This window comes from Fukomys damarensis, unplaced genomic scaffold, assembly GCF_012274545.1.
Source record: "Fukomys damarensis isolate Sample0158 unplaced genomic scaffold, DMR_v1.0_HiC HiC_scaffold_19, whole genome shotgun sequence".
Classification (NCBI taxonomy): Eukaryota; Metazoa; Chordata; class Mammalia; order Rodentia; family Bathyergidae; genus Fukomys; species Fukomys damarensis.
In genome coordinates this window covers 55,022,870-55,048,306 of record NW_022900931.1, presented here as the reverse complement: position 1 = coordinate 55,048,306, position 25,437 = coordinate 55,022,870, and the positions used below count along the sequence as shown (strand labels likewise).

Here is a 25,437-nt window from a genome sequence, read left to right as displayed (position 1 = left end):
TTTTTTTTTTTTTTTGTATTCAGTGTATACGCGTGCAACAGCTACTGTGTGCCGGACACAGTTCCCGGAGGTGGGAGAGCAGCGGGGACCACCCTCCTCTCCCTTATCTGCATCACAGCAGGCTGTAGACTGACTCCTGCCGGGCTTGGGTTGTCTTCTGAGAATACTAGGAGGTCATGGGATGCTAGGAGGGAACGACGGGATCAGAGAAGCGGGCTCCCAGGTCCCGCAAGCAGTCTTGGGCGGGCTGCAGGTCTGGACAGCGTGCCCTTGTCCGAGCCTAATGCTCATGGCCTCCACCCTGCCTGGCTCCCTAGCTTTCCACTTCCCAGGCGCCGTCCTCTGGTCCTCCCTTGCGTAAGCTCCAGAGGCACATGGTCCTGCTCAGGCTGGGGCTCTGGAGCCAGGCACTGAGGAGGACGTGGCTGGCGGCACAAGGGTCCAGGGCCCTTGGTTAGACTTCCACGCGGGAGATCTCACCCTACAACCCTGTGAAACTTTTGGCAGATAAGGGAAAACAGATCTCGGGGTCAAAGAAGGGCGGGCTGTGTGCTACACTCCAGCCCTCGTGTTTGGAGACACACGGCGCACTCAGGGCAGGGACGGCGAACGTGTCGGAGATTTCAATGACACAAGCAGCCTGCTGCTGTATGCGCGCCATAGATTCGCCACCCGGATACAAAGCTGTTTAAAGGTTTGAAAAGTCCTGCGGTAAAGAATCTCGCTTAACTTTTTAATCCAGCTTTCCCCAAGTGACTGTGACTTGGAGGACTTTTTTTCTGTGAAACGTTCTCAGCACCTGCAGACCTGAGGACAGCGCTGCCGGGGAGGATCTTAGCCAGCCTCATCCCACTCACCCTAATCCATGCCCAGGCCGGGCTCGTCTCTAGCTCTGGGGACAGGGGCCCCTCCTGCTTTGGGCAAGCAGCTTAGCTTTCCCCACATCTGGTACCAGATACCTAACAGCCCCCAGGGTGTGCTCTGCAGCCTGGGGAGATAAACAGCCAGAGAGGGGCACTGATGCGATGCTTGTGTGGGAAATGTTGGTGAGGTGTGTGGGAGGAACACGCTCGCTGACACCGGAGACACACTTTGTTGGCTCATCCTGCCCCGGCTCTCTGGGGGCCGGCACAGAGGTTACAGCCATGTAAATAGGGACTTAAATTTAACTCTATGTAAATGTAACTCTTTGTAAAAGTGTAAGATGGTGGAGGGTGAGCTTGTTGCAGCGGGGGTGTCTTTTGCAAACTGGTGGCCCCACAGCCACCTTCAGCCCCCAGATAAGTTCTGTTTGACCAGCACTCTTCCCCTGGTACTGGGGATTGAACCCAGGGCATTTACACTGAGCTACAACCCAAGTCCTTTTTATTTTTTATTTTGAGAGAGGGTCTTGCTAAGTTGTTAAGCTGCCCAGGCTGGGCTCAAACTCAGCCTTAGCCTCCCAGAGTGGTGAAGTTACGGTGTGTGCCAGGTATCACACCTGGCTTGTGCTGTCTGTGAAGCGGGACACTTCACATGAAATTCTGGCTTCTCTTTTCACTGAGAACAGTGGAAGGTCAGACAGTGCTGAGCCCCCATTTCCATTGGCAACAGCTCACTAAACTGAGGCAGCCACCACCTTGAGACAAGGGAGGACCTTTGTCCCTTGCACGTTGATTGATGTGTTTATCCCTGGGCACACGTGTGGGTCCCTTGGACCACATTCTCCACCTAAGACCTCCCAGTGCTCCCTAAATGCTCTTCTGGTTTCATAGGTCATTACTGGTTTTAGAATGACTTTTTACCTTGTTTTTAAAATCAAGGTTTGACCGTGACTCTGCTCTTTATAAAACCCTTCACCAGTGGCTCCTGGGAAAGATCCCCGTTGCCCATTGCATCGTGTTTGAGCTGCAGTGGTCTGGTGCTACTGAGTCTGAGGGCTGGGCAGGAAGTTCGGACAAGCACAGGTGGATGAATGAATGCATGGGAGGAAGAGAGGGAGGGAGGAAGGGTGAAAGAGGGAAGGAAGTGCTTGCATGAAGAACAGGTTCGCAGACCCAGGAGAGGCTTCACAGGCCTCCCGAATTCCACATCCTCACAATGCAACCAGACATGGCCCCTGGGGTCAGGAGAAAGGAGCCAGCGCTCGGTGAGTGAGCAAGAAGTAAGCAGCCAGATCTCTGAAAGACAAACTCTTTCCAGCTCGGGCTCCTTCCTGCCAGACAGGACGACATGCATCCCCTCGCACCTGGGCTCCTGTTGCTCCTTGGTAAGGCCTGTGGCCAGCCGGGTACCTGGCTTCTGGGGTGTTAGCGGGCACTGGAGAAGGAGGGAAGATGTGGGCCGGAGGAGAGGAGTGCGGCGGGGTGGGAGCAGGCCTTGTTGCATATCTGACTGCTCCTGGGTACCCAACTGTCCCTCTGTCTTCAGAGAGGATTCCTTATTCCTTTAAAAGCTTTCCACCCCCCACCCCCAATAACACTTTTTGATCATTGTCATGGTTTTCAGACCTGGCTTTCTGTGACTCTGAAGGCTTGATATTTAAATACCCCAAAACCATCTATGCCTGGGAGCAAGCCTGCGTCTGGATTCCCTGCACATACAAAAACAAACAGAACCAAGAGCAGCACCTGGATAACTTCACTTTGTACCACAATCCTGAGTATGACAAAGCCATCAAAGACTACAACGGGACTATCCTCTATACGAAGACGAAGACAGGGGAACACTTCACCAGTGACGGAAGGGTACAAAAGACAGAAAATAACTGTACCTTAAGCATCAACCCGGTGTCCTTCCAAGACAGTGGCACGCTGGGGATGAGAGTGAAGTGGAGAGAAGGGGGTAAAGAGGAAAAATGGATGGCTGAGCTGCACCTCAATGTCTCCAGTAAGGCCTTGGGAAAGGGACCCTGTGACTCAGCACAGGGGGATGGAGGGAGGTGGGAAATGCCCAACTCCCAGGACAGGGGTCACAAACTGATTTGTGGAAGAGAGGTCAGGCAGGGGACACCAGTGAATGACGTGGGCAGGACAAGTCAGGCCACGGTCAACCACAGCACGAGCATTTGGTCCACCTCAGGTGTCCCCCTTGTCCCTCAGCTCCTGCCCAGTCTGGAGTCTGAGTTCTAGGTTGCTAGATCTGGAGAGAGAGAGAGAGAGAGAGAGAGAGAGAGAGAGAGAGAGAGAGAGAGAGGGGGGGGGAGACCTGCCTGGATGCTTAAGTGACATCTCCCAATGTGTTAGTATTGTTGGCTGATTCCAATCAACCCTTCAAGGCTAGATGGCTCCAGGGCATGGAGAGGAACTGTCAGATGGGGCCAGGGACCTTATCTCTCTGCCCTAGAGAATGTGGTCACTCCGCTCCATAGCCTGTTGCTCCAGTGATCTGTGCTCAGCAGTCTTGTGTTTGAGGGAGAGATGTCGCCTTAGCCCCTGCTGTCTGCAGGGTAGTCCAGCCCAGGCACAGCAAGCCGCACAGCACACAGCCCACCCTGGTAAAGGAGAGCTGTGCTTGGGGGGGGGGGTCTCCAGTACTGAGGCCATTAGGCAGATACACGTGTGTCATCAAAGCTAGGAAATGCATGCTGAACTAAATGGGCCAAATTCAGGGGTGGTGGGAAGAATGATCTTGAAACCATGTAGAAAGTAATCAACAGGAAGTGAATATAAAGTACAATTCTACAGGGACACTCAGAACATATTCTGGCTAACAAGGAGGTAGATGGACTGGCAAGGGATTCCTTCAGGGGTTCTTCGAGGAGGGTGTCCAAAGCCAGGGGTGAACGGCGAGTTTGTGCACGCACGCTAACTTCCCAAGTCCCCAGCGTCACCCCCGCTCTTTTGCAGAAACTCCCCCTCCCCCTCACCTCCAGCTCCTTACTTCAAGAATAGTGGAGTCCCAGTCTGTCACTGCCAGCTGCTTTCTGAATTTTTCTTGCTTTGGGTACGACATCAAGTTGTGGTGGTCCCTGGAGGGGCTCAACTCCACTTCCTCTTCTAAAGACTCCACCTCCCTCTCCACTGACAACGTCTTCACCAAGAGTGATCTCACCTTCCAACCACGGTGGACTCACCACAGGAAGAACCTGAGCTGCCGGGTCCTGCATTCGTCCACGGTGCTCTCTGAGGAAACGGTGCAGCTGGATGTGAAGCGTGAGTCTCCCCGATGCTCCCCTGGGAAGGATGCTGACCTTGTCACCTTCTCCCCAGCCGACTGTTGGGCCCCATCAAGGGTAAGAGGAGCTTCCAGGTGGTCACCAACAGGAATGGCCCAGGCTCTCCCACTGTCCCTTCCTTGGTCAGTGCTGGTGCTGAGGACACAGATTCACTTCATCTCTGCTTTGGGCCAGCAGCATGAAGCAGTCTCTCCCCCAGCCACAGCATGCTTTGGGGATCATCTGTCTGGGTTTCCTTCTTCCTCCTCAAGGGGAGATTTTGCACAGTATTATTTTGTACCTCATTAATTAATTAATTAATTCATTCATTCATTCACTCTCATTCAGTAAATACTTACTGCAAGATGTACCAGGCACCAGACCTTACTGTGGCCGCCAGCTGGGAGAAGGGTACAGCAGTGAGCTGAGGTCTTGTCCCTGTGAAACTAGCATTTCAGGGATACAAACTCCAAAGAGATCCACAAAGCAATACTGAACGTATTTGTAGCCAGTGGCATGTGTACCGGGAAAAAAGTACAACAGGGGCAGGACACCGGTGACGGATGGAAACTTTCCTGAAGAAGGCAAATGCTTAGGCCAAATGAAAGGTGGGAAGGAATAGGGTGCAAGAAGATCACACCAGGGAGAGAAAAGAGCAAGCACACACCTGTGATCCCAGCAGTCTGGGAGGCTGAGGATGACTGATTGCAAGTTCAAGCTGGACTGGGTAACCTAGCAATTTAATCCTTGTCTCAAAATTTAAAAAAAAAATTTTTTTAAAGGGCTAGGGATGTATTCAGTGTGAAGGACTTGGGTTCAGTCCCAGTACTGAAAAGAAGAAAAAAAGTGCAAGGACTAAGACCTGAGGAGGGGGCTTGGTGTGTCTGCAGTAGAGTCAAAAGGCTGGAAAGGTTGAAGTTCGCTGCCTCTGAGGGCCTAGGGGTAGGAGAGGAGGTAGAGGAGCAGGCAGGACACGAGGTCTCCTGAGCTGCAGGAGGGGCTTTAGATTTTAGTCCCAGTGTGGAATCTATTGGGTGGCTTCAAGCAGGGAGTAAAAGTTCTGACGGACAGTGTTAGGAATCCTGCTGGCTGCCGGTAGAGACCGGATGGTAGGGGCCAAGTCGAAGGAAGAAGCAGAGAGACAAGAGAGGAGGCTGTGACAGTCCCCCGGGGTTGACAAGGGAACCGCATATGTGCAGGCCACTGCTCTGTCAGACAAAGCGATGCCACTTCTGGACACCTCTGGCCCCTCCCAAACTGCCCTTCTGTTCCTCCAGACACTCCGAAATTGAAGATCGAGGTCAGTCCCAGAGACGCCGTGGTAATGAAGGGGGAGTTCGTGAACATGACTTGCCAGGTCACCAGCAGCAACCCAGAGTACAAGACTATATCCTGGCTCAAGAATGGGAACCTCATGAAAGAACAGCAGCAGCCCACCCTAACTCTGTCCAAAGTGACCAAGGAAATGGCAGGGACTTATCACTGTCAGGCCTCCAATGACGTGGGGCTGGGGAGGTCGGAAGAAGTGAATCTCAAAGTGCTGTGTGAGCCTCCCAGGACCCGGCAGGGGAGGTTAGCGGGGCCCCCCCTCCAAGAGGTGACAGCGAGGCTGTCATGGCTGCTGGACAGCTCGGAGTGCTGTCCTCACTGCCTCATTTGCCTCTGCCCCTTCTTCCAGATGCACCAGAACCATCCATGGTTCAGATCCACCCATCACCTGCTGAAGAGGGAAAATTAGTAGAGCTGATTTGTGTATCGTCGGCCAATCCTCCTGCAAAAAATTACACTTGGCATCACAATGGGAACAAAATCCCAGAAAAGACAGAAGAGAAACTTTGCATCTCTCAGGTCTCCCGTGAGGATGCTGGGAATTATTCCTGCTTGGCAGAAAACGTTTATGGCCGTGGACAAAGCGGCCAGGTTGCCGAGCTGCATGTGCAGTGTGAGCAGTCACAGAGCCTCTGGTTCCTGGGAAAGGAGAGAGAAACGAGAGAAGAAGGAGGGCAGAGAGGGTCCAGGGGATTCGCGGGTTGAGCAATGAAAAGCAAGCAGAAGCCAGGGCCTCCCTATATATATACGCTTCTTGAGGCTCTATCATTCATAGTTGTTTCCTGGTACATAAACCAGGGCCCGAGCCCTAGAAAGCCCTCAGTAGATATTTGTTGAAAGAATGAGTGAATTAATGATATTCCCGTGAGGAATATGGAGATATGGGGTCACCAGAGAGTAATTGGGTCCCTGAAGAGGCTCTGAAAGTTTCAAGGATGACCGGTGCGAGTGTCTCTTCACTGTCAAATTACCTTTCCACTGGGTCAAATTAATTGCATCGTCACTGTCAAATCTCTTCAACACAGTGAATTTTTTTGGGGGGGTGGGTACTGGGGCCTAGTGCCTTTTAAAATTTACTTTGAGACAAGGGCTCATTAAGTGACTAAGTTGCCCAGGCTGGACTCAAACTTGCAACCCTCCTGCCTCAGCTTTCCATAGTCCTGGGGTTATAGGTGAGCCGTCACCACCTCTGACCTGGATTTTATCATTGAGTTGAGGCCAGGACAAAGAGAATCTATAGGTTTGATCCTTGGACCCCGAAATATTATATGTGGCTAGGGATGCCAAAATCCTTTACACGGTGGGATTTATGACAGCAGCAGGAGCAGCAGCAGCAGTGTTTATGGAGTGCACACCACACTCTGCTGTAAGGGCATTATCTCACCACGTCCTTGGGAGAATTTCAAGATATTCAGCCCCCTCAGGAACCCCTTTGACAAATGAGTAAAATTCTGCAGGTCATCATCTCATAGCTTTAAGCAGGGTCTGGCTCCAGAGCTATGCTCTTTTTTTTTTTTTTTTTATCCCCCAAGTACTGGGGATTGAACCCAGAGCCTCATGCATGCTAGGCAAGTGCTCTACCACTGACCTACAAACCTAGCCCTTTTTATTTTTTACATTGAGACAGGGACTTGGTAAGTTCCCTTGGCTAGCCTTGAACTTGCAATTCTCCTGCTTCAGCCTCATTTTTTTTTTTTTTAATCCCCCAAGTACTGGGGATTGAACCCAGAGCCTCATGCATGCTAGGCAAGTGCTCTACCACTGACCTACAAACCTAGCCCTTTTTATTTTTTACATTGAGACAGGGACTTGGTAAGTTCCCTTGGCTAGCCTTGAACTTGCAATTCTCCTGCTTCAGCCTCTCAAGTAGGTGCACCATGGGCAATAGCTGTGCTCTTAACCAATGTATCAGCATCTCTCAAACCACAGCCAGGCAGATGGTCAGGGAGCATTCTGTCCTCACAGATATGAGAGGGAAGTATGAGTCCTCCTTGGGCACTGCAGCGGGCAAGGGAGGGGGAACAGGAAGCAGGATGGAAAGGTGTCATGGTGGCTGGCAGTGTTCACCCGCCTCTCTGCTCCATTTTCAGACCCCCCCAAGGAGGTGACTGTGGTGATTCAGAACTCCACGCTCATTCGAGAAGGGGACAGCGTGAAGCTGGTCTGTAGATACCACTCCAGTAACCCGGATGTTTCCCATTATTACTGGACCCCTGGAAGCTCCTTGAATAAGCCAATCAATGAAGTGCTGTGGGTTTACAAGGTTGCCTGGGACACTCCACCCATCACCTGCAAAGCCTGTAACCAGTGGTGTTCGGAGTCATCCCCTGTCAGCCTGGATGTCCAGTGTGAGTGACAGGGTGGGGGGTCTGGGAGGTCACCCCAAGGGAATACAAGCAGGCAGGAGCTTGGCCCACCATCTTCAGCAGAGAATTGGTGGATAAGAGCCAGACCTCGAACAAGGGAACAGGAAATGCTGGGGTCAGCAAAGGGGAAGAGTGGGGTGACGTCAGCCCAGACCCTGCCCTGCAGATGCCCCCAGAGATGTGAAGATCCTGCAGATAAGGCCCCAGTCAGAGATTCTCGCCGGGCACCAGGTTGTCCTCCGATGTGACTTCTCACAAAGCCGTCCCAAAGACGTCCACTTCTTCTGGATGAAAAACGGAAGTCTCCTGAAAGAAGGACGAGAACTGGTTTTCAACTCCACCTCCCCAGAAGATGCTGGAAATTATAGCTGTTCAATCAATAACTCCATAGGACAGACCACGTCCAAGACCTGGAGGCTCCAAGTGCTGTGTGAGTGCCAGGAACCGGAGAGTGGGAGGCGGGAGACGAACAGGTGAACAGCTGTCCAGGCCCTGACTTGGTTTTCCTTTTCAGATGCACCCCGGAGGCTGCATGTGTCCATCACCCCAGGGCACAGAGTGATGGAGGGGAGGAAGGCAGCCCTGACTTGCGAGAGTGACGCCAACCCTCCTGTGTCCCACTACGCCTGGTTCGACTGGAATAATCAAGACCTCCAGTACAGTGGGAAGACGCTGAGGCTGGAGTCTCTGAAGATCAAACACTCGGGCTCCTACTGGTGCCAGGGGTCCAACAGGCTGGGCACGGCCGAGTCAGCCCCCAGCACCCTCACGGTCTACTGTAAGTCCCTGTCTTCTCAGACGCATTCTTTCCCTGGCTACTTCTGCAGCTCACGCCCCGAGAGGGGCCTGCCAGACTGCTGACCCCGTGCCTCACCTTCCTGACTCGCAGGTCTTTCTCTGTCTATGCCTTTTCTCGAGTTTCTCCTTCCTTTTGTGGGATTTCCACTCGGGCTTGCGTCCACTTTCCAGCCATCCCCTCTCCCCCTTGATAGGCTCCTTTTTATTTTTAAAGTTTTAAAACTGGATAAAACAAGCACTTTAACAATGTTTAAGCATAAAAGGGTAAAATGAAAGACAAGCACTCTCGCTCTCGCCCGTGAGAGCTCCAGGTCCCCTCCCTGCAAGCAGCTTGTCAGATCTCTACACAGGAAGGGTTTCCCACGCTGTACATGTACAGATCTGCATCAAGGCCCCCTTCCTCATTTTACAAATGGCAGCAGAACTCACAAGTTCGCACACTGCCCTGGCCTTCTCTTTTCACATGGAACTAAAAAGTCTTGGAGGACAGTCTGTAATCTGTACATATATGCTGTGTAAAGGTGCTGGTAGTTTTTCAGATGAAAAGCTGCAGCTATGGCTTTAAGTCTAGAGATTCATCACCTGCGAAGTCCGAGGCTAGCGGGGAAGGATCCTGCATGTGCTATTGGGAAATGCACCGGACACAGTGTAAAACACCGTGCCTGGGGCTCTGCTTCTCAGATACCAGAGCTCTGCCTCCTTCTTGGGGCTGCTCTGTACACCCCGAATGACTGCTGTGCATCCCATCTCCCCGTACCCTCCTCGAGGCTGAAGTGTGCGGTCTTTAGCTGTGGATACCCCTGCGAGGGTGAGCATAGCGTACCTGGAACTGCTGGGTCCAAGTCCTGGAGCATTTTAAGTCCTGTTGGTCTGGTCAAACTTCCCTTACAGTTGTACCTGTGTATGGGGCTGGAAGTGACAGCTCTGAGTGGACTCCTGCTCCACAGAAAGACCTGGTCCTTTACTTCTACCAGGAGGTCCCAAGACTGGAGCTGTTTTTCCCTCTTTCTCAGCACCGCTGTCCCACGCTTGGGGAGGAAGACCTGCAGGACCAGGACTGGAGACCTGGAGCATGGAGCACGTGTTCCAGGCTAATGCCACAGCGCAGAGTGAACGTGTTCTCTCTTTTCTCCACCAGACAGCCCAGAGTCTATTGGCAGGCGAGTTGCCATAGGAATCGGGTCCTGCCTGGCCATCGTCATCATAGCCATCTGGGGAGTGAAGTTTCAGCAACAGTGAGCTCTTCACCTGCCCTCCCTGGGTGCATCCCCAAGCCTCCCACCCACAGAATCTGCACGCTCCTCTTCCCAGTCCCTCGACTCTCACAGAGCCTTTGTTTCTTAGCAGGAAGAGGGCACAGAGCCGGCAGGGGCTTCAGGACAATTCCAGTAGCCAGAGCTTCTTTGTGCGGAATAAAAAGGTAGACATGCAGGGGAGCCCTCGAGGATCCTGGGTGAAGAAGGGTGACAAAAAGTGCTCTGGGGAGATCTGGGGAGTCAGAAAAGCCAGGGGCAGGAATGGGGCGTGGGGAGGAGAGTCAGAGCCCAGCCCCATCTCTCGCTCAGGTTAGAAGGGCGACCCTCTCCGAAGGCCCCCAGTCCCTGGGGTGCTATAATCCTGTGATAGAAGATAGCATCAGCTACGCCACCTTACACTTTCCTGAGACGGACGCACCAAGAACTAGGTACTGGGGTGCTGGGAAGGTGGCACCCTGGGAGGGATGTGGAAGAGGAAAGCTCCTGTCCCACCTGCCAGGCACTTGTACCCATTCCTCTCCCATGACAACCTTCGGGGAGGTGACAGTGCAGGAAGGGGACCCGTTTCCTCAGTCAGGAGGGTGTGTGTCTGGAGTCAGCCTCGGCCTCATTAGCTCCTACTGGGAGTCCTGGGCACGCTCCAGACAGCGAGTCATTCCCCACGCAAGGAGTTGAGACTAGGATGCTCCTGGGACCCTAAGGGAATTGGCAGAAGGAAGTTTGGGGGAAAGGTTCCAGGTGTGGCCATTTGTCTGCTCTCTCACTCAGAGACGCAGGGACCTCTGAAACGCAGCGACCTCTCCCTAGCGGGGACGACACGGTCACGTACTCGGTGGTGCAGAGACGTCATGTGGTGAGATGGCAGGGCTGGGGGAGGCTGGGAGCCCTGTGTAGAAGGACTTGGGTAGACATTCATGGTGACTCAGGCTGGGTGTTGTTTGGAGAGGGTTGTTGTCTTAGTCTGTCTTTGGTGGCTGTAAATAAATACCCAAGGCTGGGTAATTTTTAAAGTGAAGAGGTTTATTTTGACTCATGGTTCTCATAGTTCAGGATTAAAGGGCTGCATCTGGTGAGGAACTTCTTCCTGGTGGGGACTCTCTGTAGAGTCCTGACGTGCATAAGGCATGGAAAAATGGTCGGTGGGAGAGCTACTTATTTATTCACAATATTGGGGATTGACCCCATGGCCTTTGCACTGAGCTACATCTCCAGCCCTTAAAAAAACTTTTTTTTTTTGTTTTTTAGATACAAGTTCTTGCTAAATTGCTAAGTTGCTCAAACTTGTGATCATCATGCTTCAGCCTCCCAGGGAGCAGGGATTATAGCTGTGCACCATGATTATAGGATTACACCATGCCTACCTGAGAGTTCAACTTTATAATCCAACTCTTCTGTCCATAGCCCTTTCACTGTTAATCCACTAAGCCAATCACCTCCCAAAGGTTCCACCTCCAAATAACATTAACAGATGAATTTGGGGATAAAAATTTTCCAACACCTGAAATTTAGGGGATGCATTCAAATCATAGCAGTTGCTCAGGCAGAGTTGTGGTCAGAGCAGGAGCAGACACCTCCGTGCCAGAGAGGCCAAGCGCTGCCAGTCTGGGGACAAGATGGCTTGGCTTGGGCTTTGCCCCCACCCCCAGGGGGAGTCAAGGAGACATTGGCCAGAAAGCTGAGGGTGTGAAATTGGCTGGGTGAGGTCAGGCTCACCAAGAGGTGGCTTTCTTAGGGTGACTACGAGAACATGGTGCCGGATCTTTCCGAAGACGAGGGGATCCATTACTCGGAGCTGGTGAAGTTTGGGGTTGGAGAGCCGTCCCCGGCACATGAAAATGTGGAGTACGTGACTCTCAAGCACTGAGTCAGGAACCAGCTGTGGGGAAACTGCCTGGGGCTGCAGGAGACACAGAAGTCCCAGAGCATCCCCAGCCCCTCAGCCCTCCCAGTGACTGTGGAAAACCTTGGGCTGGCCCAGAGTCAGACTTCGTTCTCAGCATTGGTAACCCATACCCTCTGAAAACTCTATCCCTGGCTTTTTTCCTCTCCTTCCCACACAGAATCTCACCTATACACCCACCCTCTGCTGTACAGTCAGCCCCTCCCCCGCCATCTGCCACCATCTGCCCTCTCCCAATCCCTGCCCCAGCTTGCTGCGACCCTGCTGGGACTTGTCACTGATTTTTCTTCTTTTGACCCCTTCACCTACATTCACTGATTTTATGCTCAGTTTCTGCCCCTCGGGGAATCCCGAGGAAGGACAGAAATGAGGTAGAAAGAGGTGCTGTCCCCCGTTGGCTTCGCCCCAAGAAACCTGTCTACCAGCAAGCCAGGCTTCCACAGAGAGGATGACACCACAGCAGCGGCCCTGCCCTCAGGGTCCCAGGGACTGAGCAGAAGTACTCACGAGGACACAAAACGGACCAAGAGACACACAATAAAAATGGCACAGATGCTACTTCTAAGAATGAGTGAATTCTTTCCCATCTGTGGAGTCAGAGTAGGAGCGGGGAGATGCGGATGACATTGTGGGGCTTGGAGTGAAGGAAAGAGTCATGGTCATTTTGTGACCGGGTCAGCCACTTGAAGGATCTGTTGTCTTGTTGCCTCGCTTTCCAGCTGGACCAGCATGAGTTTGGATCTTGGTTCTTCTACTTAACCAGTTGTGGGATCTCTGTCACATTTTGCTAACATGCCGGAGGCTTAGTTTCTGCGTCTGTAAAGTGGAGATGCCACTCCTTATGTGGCTCAAGATGTTTTGTTTTTTTTAAATTTTTTGGCTAGTGGAGATTGTTGAACCCAGGTGCTTCATGCTGAACTACATCCCCAGCCCTCTTTTATTTTTTGAGATATTGTAACAGTCCGGTCTGATCTTATGTGTGTGGAAGTCACATTATAAAAGGTCTAACAGAAACCAGAAGTCCCTAAAAGAAATTCCTATCTCTTACTTATATTTCTTGAAGCATATTAAAAAGGAAGCCAATTTATTATTCATAGCTATTCTCAAAAGGGGACCTACCAAGGTCTTTCAGAAGCACAACTTGGAAAAAAACTTCTCAAAGGCCGCTTGCCCAGAGAAACCTCACAGCTGTCCTGTCACTCACTGTCACTCTCTACCCAGTTGTATTTACTGAATCAGTCATCCCAGGTGAGTGTCCCCACCCACTCCACTGCTCAGGTTAAGCTCTCTCCACCCATCCACCCACCCAGCCAAGGGCTAAGGCCCCTTCTGCTCAGATGGCAGAGATGTATGTGTAACCAACTGCACAATATGGGCCAACTCCCCTAGGTTCCCCAGAAATGCCACCTTCCTTTACCGCCCTCCCTTTCCATCTCTGCTCAGTCCTAGAATAGTAATTCTTAGAAGTGCGGCAGAAGGACCCACTGATTTCACCATCAATCCACTTTGTTCCTAATTGGAGTTCCTGAGCACCATTCACATCGCTGAAGGAAGATGGGACTTTGAAAAGAGTTTGAGTGAAAGAAGGAGGGTTGGGGTTTCTCTACCTAGAAATGAAGTCCAGGGCCATTCAACCATCCATTCATTTTATAAGGAAAGATGTTTTCTGAGCCCAAATTAATGCATCCAGTTGAGAGTCTTTGTTGGGGTACAAAAGTGACAGGACCCAGAACCATTCTCAGAGGTCTCTAGTGTAGTCTAGGGTATCCAAAGCTTGTTAGGGCAGGAGCCCCTGGAAGGAGCTGAAGGAAGCCCCGGATCAGGCTCCTGGCAACCGTCGGGTGCCTTCCCATCCTGTCCCTGAGCCCAGCTGCTGACATAAACCAACTTTATGAGCCATTGACCACGAGATGTGGCTGTCAACAGACATTGCTGAGGCATGAAGAGCAGGTGGCCAGGAAGCTCAGGGGCCAGGGACTCCAGAACACAGGCAGCCTCCACCCAGCCCCTCCATCCAAGAGGGCTCAGCATCCTGCAGGGCACATGAGGTGGGCAACTCAGACCAAAAGCTTAGCTCTCTCTTAAGGCCAAGATCCCAGCAGAGGAGCTGGCAAACACAGCGTCGAAGAGTCACAGGAGCTTTGCATTAACACAAAGATGAATACAAGGCAGGGAGGCGTGGATTCAGATAGAGGACTCATGAAGGCCCTCTGAGAGGTGACACGGGCCAGGAGCCGAACTGCTGGGTAGGTGGGGCCAAAGCAGAGATCTGGGAGACCCCATGTTTCCCTAGAGCTCTGCTCTTCTCCCAGTGCTTGTCACAGGAGATAACACGGCACTCTGATCCTTTTCTCAGTTCTGTTAGTTTCTCAGTACTCCCAAAGACAAAATACTCGACAAGTATCAAGTACTTCGCTGCTCACAGGGAGGTGTTTGCCATGGCGTGGGAAAAGAGTCTCATGACTCCGAAGTCTGAGGAGGAAGTTTGATACTTTCTTTGAAGGGGGTTATCGATACACTGAGAACCACATCCTGAAGCCTGGTGAGCGGAGCTGATTGTGAGTGACTTGGAATTTGGGTAGGGCCGAATACGCCGGCGACCAACACATGGCCCTAAGAAATCTGAAGCTGAAAGACTGTGACGTTACTTTGGGGTGGGCCAGAGACAGAGACAGAGATAGGGACAGAATGTCAGGGACAGAGAGCTTTCATGGGCCATATTTTGGTGAGGGAGGCCGTTCAGGACCGTTTTAAGTTTTGCATAGAAGGTCTTCCTAGAAAGACAAGAGGACCCCTCCAGGAGACACGAATGACCAGCCGGATTCCCAGCACTGAGAGAAACAAGAAAACCCCACTGGAGGGATTGCCTGTCTCCACCGAGCACACTCCAATGTCCCCCCTACAAAGCCCCAGGGAGCAATGAGCTTAGACCATCCTGCCCGTCAGTGAGAGGCTGAGTTGGGACCACAGGCTGACTGCTCTAGGGCCAACCACAAGATTCTGACCTGTCCCTCCCGTTTTCTTCTCCCGCCTTCTGCCGACACTGTAAAGGTTGGAAACCACTGTCACAGAACCAGAAGGGAGCGGAGAGGGAGAAGAGAAGAGCCCCTCTCTGGGCAAAAGGGTGCCTGCAACCTGCACAAGGTGTCTGTTGGGATGATTCTGTCATTCACTCGCCGTTTCATTACCACATGACAGAGGGTTGAGTGGCAGAAGTCGCAGAAGAACTGTGTTGTCCAAGTGTGAGCCGACAGGCTGGGGTCTTCCCGTGCCTTCACCCCCAGTAGGGAAGACTCGGCCCCCAGCGCAGGACTGAGCAGGCAGTGGGTAAGTGAGCGGGAAGGGCACAGAGTTGTGTTCTGGCTGCACCCCATAAACCCTGTCCCTTGAAGGCACTGGCTGTATAGACCTCACCTGACTAGACAAAACCTCCATTCCTACGCACACCCCCTTCTGTGTCCCAGGATATTTTTGGACCCCTTATATCCTGCAACCCAGCCTCAGTTGCAGCCTGGGATGCCCCATTAGCTGCTCACCCAAGCTGCTAGTGCCTCAGCCAATGGCCCTGCCACCCCGCCCTTCTCTCCCTTCCAGCTCACTGCCCATTCTGGGCATCCTCTGGGGACTCCTACGCCTCAGAAACATCTGACAGCGCCAAGAGGTGAGTCCCTCCTTCTATGGCTCCTCTCTTCACCGCTATTCCCCAGACTCCCAGGTCTTCCAGCCCAGGCTGACCCCTGATCTTCTAAGTGTGTCTCCCAGGATCCTGATGTGACCTGGCTCACCCCAGGGCTCTCCCTTGGGAGCCCCTCTGCCTGGTGTACCTTGTGTCCATACCCCGACTTCTTCTCTTCTAAGCTAGGGTCCCACTCATGCTCCACAGATGTGGGGAGAAGCTCCTCTTGCTAGGGAATGGGGTGAGGAGAGGACTCAGGGCTCTAACTCCCATGCCCACGTGCCTGCCTCCTGCAGTGCTCTGAACTCTCCCTCCCTCTCTCCCCAGTCTCAGGAATCGAGAGAGGTCACATGGTGCAAAGACAGCTCAGGATCAAAGGCTAGAAGTCCTCGTTTCTGATCCAGCCCCTGCCGCCACCTCCCCTGGGCCTCCGCTTCCTCACTTGTCTCACCGGCTGGCGGCGGACACCCTGGGCTGTGGTTTCCAGGAGCTCCTCCTGCCCTGGCCGGCGATCTGAGGACAGGGAGCAAGGGGATCGCAGGAGCAGTGGTGGCACCGCTTCCAGCCCCATGGACCTACCTCCGCAGCTCTCCTTCGCCTTCTACGTGGCCGCCTTTGCCCTGGGCTTCCCGCTCAACGTGCTGGCTATCCGAGGCGCAGCGGCGCATGCGCGTCTCCATCTCACCCCCAGCTTGGTCTACACCCTCCACCTGGGCTGCTCTGATCTCCTACTGGCCATCTCTCTGCCCCTGAAGGCGGTGGAGGCCCTGGCCTGGGGGGTCTGGCCTCTCCCGGCTGCGCTCTGCCCAGTCTTTGCCTTGGTCCACTTCGCCCCACTCTACGCAGGTGGTGGCTTCCTGGCTGCTCTGAGTGCAGGTCGCTACCTGGGGGCCGCCTTCCCCCTGGGCTACCAAGCCCTCCGGAGGCCGCGCTATTCCTGGGGGGTGTGTGTGGCCATCTGGGTCCTGGTCCTCTGTCACCTGGGGCTGGTTCTGGTATTAGAGGCTCCGGGAGGTTGGCTGCAGAATAGCACCTCCTCCCTGGGTATCAACACACCAGTTAATGGCTCCCCTGTCTGCCTGGAGGCCTGGGACCCCAGTTCTGCTGGTCCTGCCCGCCTCAGTTTCTCTCTGCTGCTCTTCTTTGTGCCCTTGATCATCACGGCTTTCTGCTATGTGGGCTGCCTCCGGGCACTGGCCCACTCAGGCCTGAGCCACAGGCGGAAGCTAAGGGCAGCCTGGGTGGCTGGTGGGGCCCTGCTCACATTGCTTCTGTGCCTGGGACCCTACAATGTCTCCAATGTGGCTGGCTTCCTGCAGCCCAGCCTCGGAGGCACCTGGAGGAAGTTGGGGCTCATCACAGGTGCCTGGAGTGTGGTACTCAATCCACTGGTGACGGGCTACTTGGGAACGGGTCCTGGCCGGGGGACGGTATGTGCCACAAGATTGCAAGGAGGACCATCCCAGAAGTAGCAGCCCCTGCGGGGAGGAAGGGACATGAAGTCAGAGTCGGGTTGCTTCTCCAGGCCTCTGCCAGAACTGCAGGGCGGCCTTGCCCAGAGCCACTCGTGGGAAAAGCTGAGCTTGGAGTGGCGGCATCTCGGTGCAGAGAGTGAGCGCCAGGAGCTGGGCGCAGGGCGAGGTCTGTCTAGCCTCTGTCCTGACTGCCCGTCTGCCCGCCCACTACAGGCAGGCCTGGTGCTCTCAGTAGGAAGAGAAGTTTGCCTCTAATCTGGAGCCTCGCACCTGCTGAGACCTTGTAAAGAGCATTTTAACTGCACGAGGCAGGAGGCAAAATAACGATGCTGTCATACCATTTTGAACTCACAAGGGGGCAGCATCTGAACTACAAACGGGAAGCTGTTGGCAAGAAAAGCTGCGGAAGGAGACTACAAGCTGCTGCGGGTTACAGTTGCAAAGAATGTAGAGACCCTGATGAGTGACGGTACCGTGCTGAGTGCTTTACAATGTGTATTGTCTCATATCGTCTTCACACAGTGCTCTCTCACTTGTTCGTTTGTTTTCTTAAGAGACAATGTCTCACTGTGCTACCCAGGCTGCTCTTGAACTCCTGGATTCAACACTCCTCCTGCCTCACCTGGCTCCAACTCTGGTTTAGCCAGGTGACCGCTGTACAGGTGGACAGATGCCAGGCAGAAGGGGCTAACACTGGCTAAACTCGCCTGTGCTCTGCCTGCCCAGCCACAGGCCGGCCTTGCTTCTGTTCAAGGGAAGGAACATTTCACTCTACTTTGAACAAAGGCACCACCTGTTCCTCCATCGGCAGGGCAGCGCCCTGGGAAGGGGTACCTTGACCTCCTCTGCCCAAAAGCCCTGCATAAGGTAGCTATAGCTCCAGGGCCAGGTATGTTACCTCCATGTCACAAGATTTAGAAACTGCCCCCAGGCTCTACGGCAAGAAAGGCTTGGAAGTGGGATATAATTCTTCGAAACAGGATCCCCCAGGGTCAGGGGACATTTGGAAAGCTCAGGGTGCTGGTTAACACATAGACCTGTGGTACATTTGGGGAGGTGGAGGGTAGCACTCCAGCCCATGAGAAGGAGGGCAGAGAAGAGTAGTTATGAAGGAGGCAGGCACCTGGGCGTCTGCTCGGATGAGGCTGGGCTAGGAACCAGACTGTTTCCTCTAATGACAGTAATGCCACCCTGTAGAGGAATACAAGTGCAGCTACATGGCCGGCATGTACCGACTGGTTTATACAAATTATTTCTTGGAGTGCTTAAATATGTAGAAGTGTAAGGATTTTTGTTTTATTCAATGGTAGATGCCCAGCATCTAGAAGAGAGACTGGCACATAGTAGATGTTCATTAAACATTTTTGAGGGGATGAATGCTCTTAATAGCACTCCACCAAAAGTTCCACTACCCCTGTTTTACACGTAAGGCAATAGACCAGAGAGGTTAAGAAACTTCCTTTGAAAGCTAGAAGTAGGCTTGGCCCCTAAGTAGGAGTGACACCCAAGAATTTTAGTAAAAGCCTGAACTCCAACCTGGGTAGACCCACTGCTTGCCCCTCTCATGGTGAGAATCACTCCCTGTTCCCATCTCTCTGGAGCCTCTGCTGGATGCTGCCCCCAGTCACCTGTGTTTCCTCCCCCTCGGGGGAGAACCAGCTTCTTCTTGGGGCCTAGGAGTCCCGTGATCCACACCAACTTCTTGTGCCCCCCCCTCAAGCTCTAACCCTTCTGCCAGTTCCTTTAGAAGGTCAAACTGTGCACCTACGCTTCCTGTGCCTACAACGTTTTCGGAGTCTCTTTGATTTTGATGGTTTTATTATACTCCCTTCTGCTTTACCCCCACCCAATATAACCGCAATGACAGCCAAAAGGTTTTTCTTGGTAGCTATATTTTTAAGAACTTAATTGAGATATATAACATATATGGTCATAAAATTCACCTGTGCCGAAAGTGTACTTGCCAATGGATTTTAGTAAATTTACTGATACCTGCACCCATGGCCGTAATCTAGGTTGGAGAACTTTCAGCACTCCAGTAAGATACCTCTCATTCATTCATAGTTCATCTTCATTTGTGTCCCCAGCCCCCAGGCTGACAACTAATCTACTTTCTGTGTCTAAATTTGCCTATTTATGGAGAGCAAACAGTTATTGCAAAATTCATTATAGTATTTACATCCTTTTCCAATGACAACAAGCACCGAGGCTGTCACTAAAGCTGTCACTGAAGCTGTCACTGAGCCTGAGGTCGTGACAGAGGCCATGACTGAACAAGACTGAGAAGGGGGGAGAGCCCATGCAGGCCTGTGTAGAGTGGGTGTAAGTGTGTGTGTAGGAGTTGCTCCCTGATACAATAAGCCCTTGTAAGACCCTCCTGTGTGAAGTGATGTAATACCCTTGACCATCTGTAAACCCTGCCTGATGTGTAATAGATAGATAAGCCCGAATCAGTGCCACACAGCCCTAGAATTTAGTATAAAGGAGAGAGTGCAGAAGACCAGCTTGTTGCACTTGGTGACCCGGAGACTTGGGTGGCTACTTGGTGGCCCCTGGCCGCATATGTGATCTTGCACTAGGTCACAGCCAAGACTCTGCTCCAGGACATCGGAGGGCACCAGCCCAGAGTGCACCCCTGGAGACATGGACCCTGGCCACAGCCGACGCTGACCGTGCATCATCTTACAGAAGAAGAAAGTTGTGTTCCTCGGATCTGTGCAGGTACAGGGAGTGGCAACTGACGGGCGGTAGTTAGAAGTGTGCTGTGTAATTAAAGCATCTAAAAAGGCTACCGGCGTCTGCCTATTATTACTATCCTTGCTCCCTGCTCTCGACACTATTCTAGATGGCTCATCATATAAATGGAATCATATAAGATATAGTCTCTTCTGACTGGCTTGATTCGCTTGGCACAATGTTCATCCACGCCATAGTATGTGTAGTTCGTGCTTTTTTATTGTCAAATAGAATATCATTGTGTGGACGTGCCACACTTGTTATCCGTTCCTTAGCTAACGGTGATATTTCTACTCTTTGGCTACTATGACTAGTACTGTTATGAACATTTATGAGAAAGTGCACATGTGTCTTCATTTCTTGTAAGTAAACGTCTATAATGAAATCACTGGGCCTCCTGGTAAATTTATGTTTAACTTTTTAAGAAACTGACAATTTGCCTTCCAAAGTAACTGTGCTGTTGTACATTTTCACAGCAATGAATGAGAGCTTCAGTTTCTCCCCATCCTTGCCAACACTTGGAATTGTCACTGATCGGTGGAGGGTTCTTTTGCTCACTTCAGGTAAAAATCATGAATCAGCCAAGTGCAGCTCTGCTAGCAGCTGCAGGCTTTGAGCACCAAGAGCCCTCAGCCCTCAGTGTCACAGCTCGGAGCCTTGATGCTGGTAGACTCCAGTTAATTCTGAATGCCAACACTGGATACCATCTGTCAACTCTGTCGGTTGCCTCTACTGCTCTCTATCAGCTGCTGGTCTCTGGTCTCCTTAGTGTTTATAGCTCTTTTTATAGCAACCACTCTGTGCTCACTACTCAGGATGAGAATCCCAAGACCACACTATCTGAGACTAAATCACAAGTAGATTCACTGGAGTGACGCTTTATTTGAACAGGACAGAGGAATCGATGAGCAAGAGGAAGTCCTCCTAGACCAACCTTAGAAGTGTAGAGAAACACTGATTATATAGTAGCTGCAGCCCTGTGACTGGTAAATTCAACCCAGTGGATGGATCTAAATTCTAGCCTTTGATTGCTCCAAATCTGAGCCTGCCAGTTGGTCCCAGTTGGTGTAAACTCAAGCTCTCTGATCAGAATGTACCGAATGGTCCAAATTCAACTCTACTACTTGGTTCAAATTCAAACCTGGTAGAGCCAAAGCCAACATCTCCCAGAGTGGGTGTGGGGCATCCAGGATGGCCACAGCTTTCATGGAGGCGGTTCTGGGGATCTCAGGAGATGTGGCTAACTGATTTGACAGTTGGCTGGTCTCCAGCAAAACACGGCAGAGCTAAAACTAGGGAATCTTCAGTAGATCCAGCAGTTTTAACCACAGCTTACTGGGATTTGGGAAAGTTAGGACATTAATAATAGGCCTGGATCCCTTCTAGATCTTTGCCACCTTGGAGTGCTTTTTTACTGCTTCTTTAGGGAAGACAGCAGCATGTGGAGCAGTGCACTTCAGGGGAGTACACCACAGCCACAGCTGAGCTGCCCTCTTGCCCCAGCAGCCAGGAGAGTGGTCACAAAGTAACCTAGGAAGACACCAAGGAAAGTTGTCCTTGGGGGGGGGGACCCAAGGCAAGAGAAAGGAAGTGAGGAGAAGAGGGTGTGTCGACTATGGACCAAGCCACGCCCCCTCTGGCCGTCATAGGAGGAGAAGGGGAGAGTCAGGAGCTTCTCATTGTCTCAGCATTGTCCGGCTTTTTGCTGATAACTGTTCCAGTGGGTGTGAAATGCTTTTGCATTGTAATCAGCAAGTATCTGAGTGAATAAATGCATCATGTCTGAAGCTGGTCAGAATTTGGGCTTGAACCTTGGAGCAAGACACTGCCCCATTCTGAGTGAAAAGGACCTTGAGACATAAAACTGTGGTGCCCTAAGGAGTAGGATCACATGTCAGTAAAGTAGCTGCTACTGTCACCACCATGACCCACCGTCATCATCATCTTTACCCCAGTGACAAGCCAGCACCACGCCAGGGACTATAGCAGGGACGGTACCAGGCTCTGTTCTAAGCATTTGACACACATTAATATCTGAGTCTGTGGGATGATTAGCACAATTATCCCTCTTCTACAGATGAGAAAAGGGGGGCAGAGAGAATTGAAATCACTTGCCCCAAATCAGAAAGTTAGCAGGAAAGAGAGGCAGCTCTAGAGCCCAGCCCTCTGTCACCTCATCACGCCTCCTGCCCTTACAAGGCAAACTGGAAAAGTGCCATTCTAGAGAAGCAGACAAAATCCAAGTGGAGGAGAGGGAGGAGAAGTCGGAGTCAGCTTGGGCCCAGTTGGGGCATCCCAGCTGAGTGGCCAGAGGAGGAGCGAGGAGGCACACAGTTGTGGAATTTGCTCTTCTTTTTGCATACTGACGCAGCCCTGGTAACGGAGCTCAAGGCATCTTTTGTGCTGTTGTTCCACAGTGAATGACGTCATGGGCACTGCTAGGTCTTTATCATTTCTGCAAATAAATAGCTCACCCACTTGGTCTGCAGAAGCCGGCAAGGTGCTGCACGGCGGAGCGCTTGTGTTCGCCAAGAAGCAGGTGAGCGTGGGGCCGAGGGGCTGGCGGGAGGAGAGCGTTGGTGCTTTCTGCGCTTGGGGAAACAGGAGACAGGGTAGGACAGGAAGGCAGGCAGGCTGACTCTGCTGGGAAAGACAGGTGGGGACGTGTAGGGTGGCCTTGGTGACGAGGTTATTGACTGATGGGCGGCGAGATGCTCTGGAGAGGGACAGGAAGACCCCCACCCAGACTACCACCTCCATCTCTGTCTTGCACCAGTGGCCGTGACCATGGAGAAAAACCCAGACCAGTTCTTCTTCCACGGCAACCACTGGCTCTACTTCTCCGTGTACCTATTTGCCTTCCTGGTGGGGCTGCCCCTCAACCTAATGGCTCTGGTGATCTTCGTGGGGAAACTGCGGCGCCGCCCAGTGGCCGTGGATGTGCTCCTGCTCAACCTGACCCTCTCGGACCTGCTGCTGCTGCTCTTCCTGCCCTTCCGCATGGCGGAGGCAGCCAGCGGAATGCGCTGGCCCCTGCCCTTCATCCTCTGCCCCATCTCCGGGTTCATCTTCTTCACCACCATCTATCTCACCTCCCTCTTCCTGGCGGCCGTGAGCATCGAGCGCCTCCTGAGCGTGGCCTACCCTCTGTGGTACAAGACCCGGCCGAGGCTGGCTCAGGCTGGGCTGGTCAGTGGCATCTGCTGGTTCCTGGCGGCTGCTCACTGCAGTGTGGTCTACGTCACCGAATTCTCGGGGAACTCCACCCACAGCCAGGGCACTAATGGGACCTGCTACCTGGAATTCAGAGAGGACCAGCTGGCCATTCTCCTGCCCGTCCGGTTGGAGATGGGTGTGGTCCTTTTCGGGGTGCCTCTGCTCATCACCAGCTACTGCTACAGCCGCCTGGTGTGGATCCTCGGCAGGAGCTCCAGCCGGCGCAGGCGCAGGAGGGTGGTGGGACTGGTGGTGGCCACGCTGCTCAACTTCCTCGTCTGCTTTGGACCGTACAACGTGTCACACGTGGTGGGCTACATTCAGGGCAAGAGCCCCACGTGGAGGAGTTACGTGTTGCTCCTCAGCACTCTGAACTCCTGCGTCGACCCCCTGGTCTACTACTTCTCCTCGTCGAGGTTCCAAGTGGACTTCCACGAGCTGTTGGGGAGGCTGACTGGAGGCTGGAGCCCTGGCAGTCAGGAGGTTAGCATGGAACTGAAGGTCAAGGACGGAGGAGAGTGGCTGTCTCAGGACTGTCCCACCTAGAAATCAGGGGCGGACTCAAGGAGGGATTTAGAACAGTTAGCCTTCAGGCCTGGCTGAAATTGAGCTCCTTTGAGGCAGAAAGGTGCATCAAGTGTTTGTCCCCAGGACAGAGCCTAACTCAAGGCAAGCAGGACCTTGCAGCAGTGGGCTGGGGCCCGACACAGCTCAGCGGCAGAGCAGCCACCCAGACTTCCTAAGGAGGTGCTGACCCCTTGAGATCCTGCTTCCCTCCCCATCCTTCCACCCTGGAAAGGCTGCTCTGGAGGAAAATGAGCCTCCAGGGTCCTGGGCCAGCTCCGGGCTTTCCTGAGGGGAAGAGAGGCATTAAGGGCAGTGCCCAGGCCACAGAGCGCTGTCCATGGCTTGGGACAGGAAAGGGCAGGAATCCAGCCTTCAGAGCTGCTCCTATCCAGATGTCAGGGATGGGGGAGACAGGGCTCCAGGGATGAGCAAAACCTCTCCTCCCTCCTGTGGGCTTTTCCAGAAAGTTTCCATTGCTCAACTAATTTGGATCTTTTAAGGATCCTCATGAACCATGACAGAAGAAAAATGACCCAAATAAATTCAATGACAAGCAAAAGAAAATGGTTTTTCCTTGCTCTCTCTCTTTTTTTTTTCTTATGGTGAATATGGGGGATGGAACATAAACACAGAGACTCTAAGAAGAAGGGCTAAACAGCAAGATGCCTAGATGCTCGCAGAGGGTCTGGGTTGGAGAAATGAAAACAATAGCTAACCTGCCTTAAAGAAGTAGTTGGCAGATACTGTTTTCTTCCAGCCTTTGAGGCCACATGGGAGGTACTGTCATCATTATCACCACTCAGGTGTGTCCAGCCCACAACCCACTGGCTGGCCACACCTGGTTGCCTGGGCTGCACTGAGTGAATAGGAATTGTCTTGGGCAGCACTAAAAAAATAGAGGCCAGGTGTGGTGGTGCATACCTGTAATCCCTACACTCTGAGAGGCTGAGGCAAGAGGACTGAAAGTTCAAGCCCTGTCTGGAAAATTTAGCAAGACCCTGACTCAAATTTAAAAAAAAAAGAAAGGATGGAGGTGTAGCTCAGTGCAAGGCCCTGGGTTCTGGGTTGAATCCCCAGTAGCACATGCATGCGCGTGTACACACACACACACACACACACACACACAAAGAGAGAGAGAATATAATCTTAATAATGTATACAAGTATAAAATATCGTATGTATTTTATTACAACACAACATGAACATGTCCAACCTGCAGACCACAAGTTAGACGCATCTGGGTGAGGGGTGACACAGAGAGGAAAGTCTCTTCCCTCAGGTCCCAGGACTAGTGGGTATTTGAAGGTAGACTTAGTTAACTCCAAAACTCGGGAGTCACCAACCTGCTCTGGGGTCCCACTTCAGCTACACATCCTTGACGATGACCGGGTTCATTCAACTTTCCAAGGTCAGGGGATGCAGAATGAATGTAAACAGGCCAGGAAGAAAAACAGAACTGAGGCCAGGCAGATCGACTACCTGTGTTGGTACATCCTCTTGCCGGGAAAAAAAAAATCCTCTTGAAAAAACAAATTAATTAAGGTCATTAGCACTTAATTAAGGTCATTAGTTGACTTCAGGTTATTACACAAACAGATGGATATTCTTATGGGTTATTTTCACGGAAATGTCATTAAGTTTTCATTTTCCACGGAGGAGACAGCTGGTCAGTGGCCCCTCTTCTCGGCAAAGCAACCACAGTAGTGCGGTACCTGTTTGGACTTGGACAACTCTACTGCAAAGAGTATTTATTGAGAACCTACTAAGTGTAGATGGCTGGACTCAGAACTTCAGGGATTTTAATACTGAGATTGGTAAGTGAGTTCTTGCTGAGAGAGTGAGCACTGGCTGTGGGTAGGTTTCAGACAGACAGAGACATTGTTCCTGCAGAGATGGAGGTGTGAGCTCTCCCTCTTACTGCTCATCTGTCCTGCCCAAGAGATTCACCACAGTGGCTGCTAAGAAGTCGACACAAACCTGGGT

At 52.3% G+C, this 25,437-nt stretch overlaps 3 protein-coding genes across 4 annotated transcripts in view; all 3 read left to right on the top strand.

Moving 5' to 3' along the window:
- The window catches only part of LOC104863740 (myelin-associated glycoprotein), a 35,933-nt gene extending 23,574 nt beyond the window's left edge, over positions 1–12,359 (top strand). Inside the window, exons 3-15 of one of the 2 annotated variants that reach the window (XM_019207779.2) lie at positions 2,182–2,248; positions 2,488–2,868; positions 3,828–4,133; positions 5,413–5,679; positions 5,814–6,077; positions 7,555–7,812; positions 7,997–8,260; positions 8,345–8,608; positions 9,767–9,863; positions 9,973–10,048; positions 10,194–10,312; positions 10,653–10,737; positions 11,617–12,359. In XM_019207779.2, coding sequence (XP_019063324.1) covers positions 2,182–2,248; positions 2,488–2,868; positions 3,828–4,133; positions 5,413–5,679; positions 5,814–6,077; positions 7,555–7,812; positions 7,997–8,260; positions 8,345–8,608; positions 9,767–9,863; positions 9,973–10,048; positions 10,194–10,312; positions 10,653–10,737; positions 11,617–11,748 — 2,580 coding nt within the window. In that variant the 3' untranslated portion in view covers positions 11,749–12,359. The remainder of the gene's footprint in view (positions 1–2,181; positions 2,249–2,487; positions 2,869–3,827; positions 4,134–5,412; positions 5,680–5,813; positions 6,078–7,554; positions 7,813–7,996; positions 8,261–8,344; positions 8,609–9,766; positions 9,864–9,972; positions 10,049–10,193; positions 10,313–10,652; positions 10,738–11,616) is intronic. The other variant, XM_019207777.2, reaches the window with a different exon arrangement.
- Positions 12,360–14,950: 2,591 nt separating this feature from the next.
- On the top strand, positions 14,951–16,932 carry Ffar1 (free fatty acid receptor 1). The gene is made up of 3 exons (XM_010626343.1): positions 14,951–15,111; positions 15,379–15,445; positions 15,788–16,932. The coding sequence occupies exon 3, from the start codon at positions 16,030–16,032 to the stop codon at positions 16,930–16,932; it is 903 nt and encodes a 300-aa protein (XP_010624645.1). The 5' UTR covers positions 14,951–15,111; positions 15,379–15,445; positions 15,788–16,029.
- A 5,103-nt stretch (positions 16,933–22,035) lies between these two features.
- Ffar3 (free fatty acid receptor 3) lies at positions 22,036–23,497 on the top strand. The gene is made up of 2 exons (XM_010626344.1): positions 22,036–22,210; positions 22,448–23,497. Exon 2 carries the CDS (start codon positions 22,459–22,461, stop codon positions 23,431–23,433), a length of 975 nt encoding a protein of 324 aa, XP_010624646.1. The 5' UTR covers positions 22,036–22,210; positions 22,448–22,458; the 3' UTR covers positions 23,434–23,497.
- Positions 23,498–25,437: the final 1,940 nt, after the last annotated feature.

Bases quoted from the DNA above. Each gene is read 5' to 3' on its own strand.
- Ffar1 (XM_010626343.1), top strand. From the start codon at position 16,030: ATGGACCTACCTCCGCAGCTCTCCTTCGCCTTCTACGTGGCCGCCTTT.
- Ffar3 (XM_010626344.1), top strand. From the start codon at position 22,459: ATGGAGAAAAACCCAGACCAGTTCTTCTTCCACGGCAACCACTGGCTC.